The sequence below is a fragment of the Nicotiana sylvestris genome, chromosome 1 (assembly GCF_000393655.2).
Source record: "Nicotiana sylvestris chromosome 1, ASM39365v2, whole genome shotgun sequence".
In the NCBI taxonomy this organism is placed as follows: domain Eukaryota; kingdom Viridiplantae; phylum Streptophyta; class Magnoliopsida; order Solanales; family Solanaceae; genus Nicotiana; species Nicotiana sylvestris.
This window is the reverse complement of record NC_091057.1, coordinates 114961721-114965491: the sequence shown is the minus strand read 5'-3', so window position 1 is coordinate 114965491 and position 3771 is coordinate 114961721. Positions and strand designations below refer to the sequence as shown.

The window sequence follows — 3771 nt, the reverse complement described above, 5'->3', positions numbered from 1 at the left end:
AGCTTTCTTCGTCTTTCTATATATTGATCCTGCACTTCAAATAACAACTTACAATACTCAGCAAATGATTTTTGTCCGAATTTTGGAAGAAACCTATAACTAACAATTGATTCATAATAAAACAATTTATTATGAAACAATGCTTAGTTATAGGTTTTTTCTTCCGAAAACCACTGTTCATTTCCTTTCTATACATTTTATATCACTTTTGGAGACTTGAGAAATAATGATTGAACAAGATGATCAAAAATGGCTAGTTCTAGCATGTCATATGGTCAATGCAAAACTTTAGCTAGTTTGTGCTAATGTTGCACACTGCAGCTTTATAAACTGCCTCTATCAGCCATCACAAAGAATAAATTGTCTTTTCTTGTTTCATCACTTTTTGATGATAATAATCCTTCATCTTTCAGTGATAAATGTAAATGCCTCCTAGAATTTCAGAACCAGCCTGAGAATCCCTCTTATTCTCTTCTCCTTCATCTTCTTTTTCCTCCCTTTTGCTGCTTCCATCATGGCTACTGTCTTTAAGTGATGAAGCTTTTATGTCATTCTCTTCTTTATCAGGCACCAACTGGCTGAGTTTCTTGATTTCTTTATCTTTCCCCCACAAGACAACATATAGTCCACACACTATCACAATTGATCCAAGCACACTGTAGTATACACCATTAGAACTCAACTAGTTAGACTTTCGTATCGATTATATAAACACTCAAGAACTAAGCATTATGATTTTCTTGCTCAATCAGTATTTCCTGGCCTTTTCATCTTCTTTTTTGGCTAGAAGTGACTGAAAAATGTGTAGGAAAGGAAAAAAACACGATTTCTTGCGATGCTAGGTCTCAGTCTCATTATGAAAGCACATACCTTCCAAGATATAGTTTTTCATCCAAGAACAAGTATCCAGAAATTGCCACCATCACAAGCATCAAAGGGTTAAAAACGGATACATATACTGGACCTTTCATACGGACTACCCATGCGATGATGGTAAAAAGTACTCCAGAACAAAATATCCCCTGAAACACAACTTCAACAGTGTGAGAAAATCAATTCTGAACTTCAATTTCACCTTTAGCTACGAGTTCTTACAAAGAAAAGAAATTATATGTTCTCATTAGTACATACTGTATATGCTGAAGCAAGAAGTCGAACGTTCCACCCTAATTTCCATTCCTTCCAATCTCTTTCCACAACTACTGCAACAACAAAACATTGCACTGCTGCCATTACATTCAGTAGAGCAGTGAATGAGTAAGGACATGGATATCGCTGAGCTGCCTTAGCCTGTATATACAGAAAAATGGTTTAAAACATTGTTTTGACAGCTTCATCTTGAACTAATAGAGAATAACTGTTCATACCTTGAATTGATCAAAATTCAATATCTGATATTTATTGCATTATTACATCCATCTTTTTTATTATAACACATTTGGAACCAAGGCTAACTTATCAGAAAATTTTAGTACTAATGGTGGTGTTTTGGCCAACTTAGTGCGTGTCTCGACTATTCCACCAGCTACCTCCCACCAGCACAAACTTATTGCAAATGCTAAATGAACGTCTATAACTTCAAAAAGTTACAAAATGCTTTCTAAAATTGGCTGTAGAGAAATCTAAGTTAAACTGTCTTGAAAAACTACGCATTTTCAAACGAAACGAGACAGAGTAATAAAAGAGACAGTCCCAAGCATCACTCTGGGACAATCACTAACTCACCTGAACAATCAACAACAGTGCATAGCAAGTACAACCAGCTAGGGCAAGAATAGCCCCTGCTAAAGGTTTACTTTCTCCCTTATGATGTGTGGAATGCAACAGGTTAATGTTTGTTTTCCCCATATTTATCTCTGGCCCTTTGTATAGTGTTAGGAGCATCGCTCCACTGATGCAAACGATTGTCCCCAATACCTTTGCTTTACCTGCTGGTGTTTTCAAGCCCAACTTCTCTAACCTGGACAATACAGAATGTGTATACTACCTCATTTGTTTTGGAAATTTATGAAACTAAACTCGAGGATCGTATCAAAAATACCTCAATATGATGGCAACAACAAATGTTATGGCAGGAATGAGATTGAACATTGCTGAGACAAAAGTTGCTGATGTGTAGACCAAGCTTTGCAGGTACATGTTTTGTCCTAATGAACCCCTGCAACAGAAACCTCTTCACTACAATCTCTTATCAAATTGCCAAAATTTTGGCAAAAGATTCATTTACACTACATAATTTTCAGTCAAGAATAAAAAAATCAAGAAATCTATGACTAAGCACTGTTTCATTCTTCAACTGTGACTTTGAAGAAATAAGGGTGTCAACTTATACAGTAAAGAAAATAGTGTAAAAAAGCATGGAGAAGAAATCAGTAGTAAAGATAGAACAACTTGCCCAAGTAGACCACAAAGAAATCCTTGAAATATAACCATCTTTGTTAGCTTGGCCCTTTTCCCCCTGAAATTAGAAATGACAACCATTTGTAAAAAAAACTCAAAGCTCAATGAGATTTTTAATACTATATTTTTCCCTTCATTCCAAGATAGCAAGCATAATTTTCACATGTCTCCAAGAATATCTATACTAGAAATTAGACAAACTCTACCTAGCTAAAATACAAAGATAAATCCCAAAAAATCAGGATTTCCAATTTTGTTTTCCTTTTATTTATGAAATTCTTATTGAAAAAAATTCAATTCACTGACAAATTTAAGAATTAAAGATTGGACCTTTCAATAAAGAATGCTAGAGGGACCATGAATACAGAGGCGAAGAGACAACGATAAAAGATCAAAATGCTAAAATTCATCCCATCGCTGGTGGCAAGTTTGAACACAATATTCATTCCTGCAAGTATTATCTGCCCGAAAATCATAAGCAGAAGAGGCCTCATTTCATGCACCACGTTGCATATATTTTCCATGCTAGCCATTATTAATCTTTTCTGCTCTTTCCCTCTTCCAAAAAAAGATGATAATGTTTAATTTCTTGAAGAGGAATAGACAAAACAAGATAGCAAGAAAGAAAAAGGAGGGTTTAAATTTATAATCCTCTGCTTCTTCTTACGTTCTTGTTTTGCATGCAGATAGAGAAGATGAAAATCAAAGATTCAAAGATTTTGAGTAGGGAAAAATGTTAAGAAGAGATTTTTGTGTGGGGGGGGGGGAGGGGGTGAGAGAAAATGGTGAGTAGTAGTACTTGGTAAAAATTTGTTGTAGAAAATCACGAGACTTGGGGCAAAAGAAGCGAGAAAAAAGTGTACACATGTATGGAGATGATGAATATGTATCTATATATGTACAAAAAGCTATCCAAACCGTCATATTTATAGTGTTAATAATTTTTACCTGATTGAATGAGCTAAGACACAGTTGGAAAAGGTGGAAACCAAGTAAGTACACAAGTCTGGGGCAGTCCACAGGCACCTTTTTATTCGAGAAGACTTAACCTTTATCCCATTGTTTAAATTAAAAATAATTGATAGTATATAGTATTAATATGTATATAATTTATGTAATATATATATATATATATATATATATATATAATTAGGTGTAATTTATGTAAAAAAGATCCTTTTTCAATTTAACAAAAATGACTGTGTCCCTTAAATTTTATTTGTCTAATGAATTTTATTGATTATTCCTCAAATTTATTCATTATGAAAATGACTTTCAAACTAATATTCATTTTAAGTGATTTTACTAGATTGAAGAAAAACAAGTTAAATCAAACATTACTTCTATATATATAACGTGATCCTGGACGAA

At 33.8% G+C, this 3771-nt stretch overlaps 1 protein-coding gene across 1 annotated transcript; it reads right to left on the bottom strand.

The window, feature by feature from the left end:
• Positions 1–240: 240 nt before the first annotated feature.
• Positions 241–3193, bottom strand: LOC104212016 (WAT1-related protein At1g68170-like). The gene is made up of 7 exons (XM_009761183.2): positions 2731–3193; positions 2396–2458; positions 2042–2158; positions 1726–1960; positions 1132–1290; positions 871–1022; positions 241–656 (listed from the first exon to the last, which is right to left on the bottom strand). The coding sequence occupies exons 1-7, from the start codon at positions 2931–2933 to the stop codon at positions 410–412; spliced, it is 1176 nt and encodes a 391-aa protein (XP_009759485.1). The 5' UTR covers positions 2934–3193; the 3' UTR covers positions 241–409.
• Positions 3194–3771: the final 578 nt, after the last annotated feature.

Bases quoted from the DNA above. Each gene is read 5' to 3' on its own strand.
- LOC104212016 (XM_009761183.2), bottom strand. From the start codon at position 2,933: ATGGCTAGCATGGAAAATATATGCAACGTGGTGCATGAAATGAGGCCT. The intron at 2,159-2,395 runs GCAAGTTGTTCT...TTTCTGTTGCAG, and splicing joins TTTCTTTGTGGTCTACTTGG to GGGTTCATTAGGACAAAACA. The intron at 657-870 runs GTATGTGCTTTC...TGTATACTACAG, and splicing joins GAAAAACTATATCTTGGAAG to TGTGCTTGGATCAATTGTGA.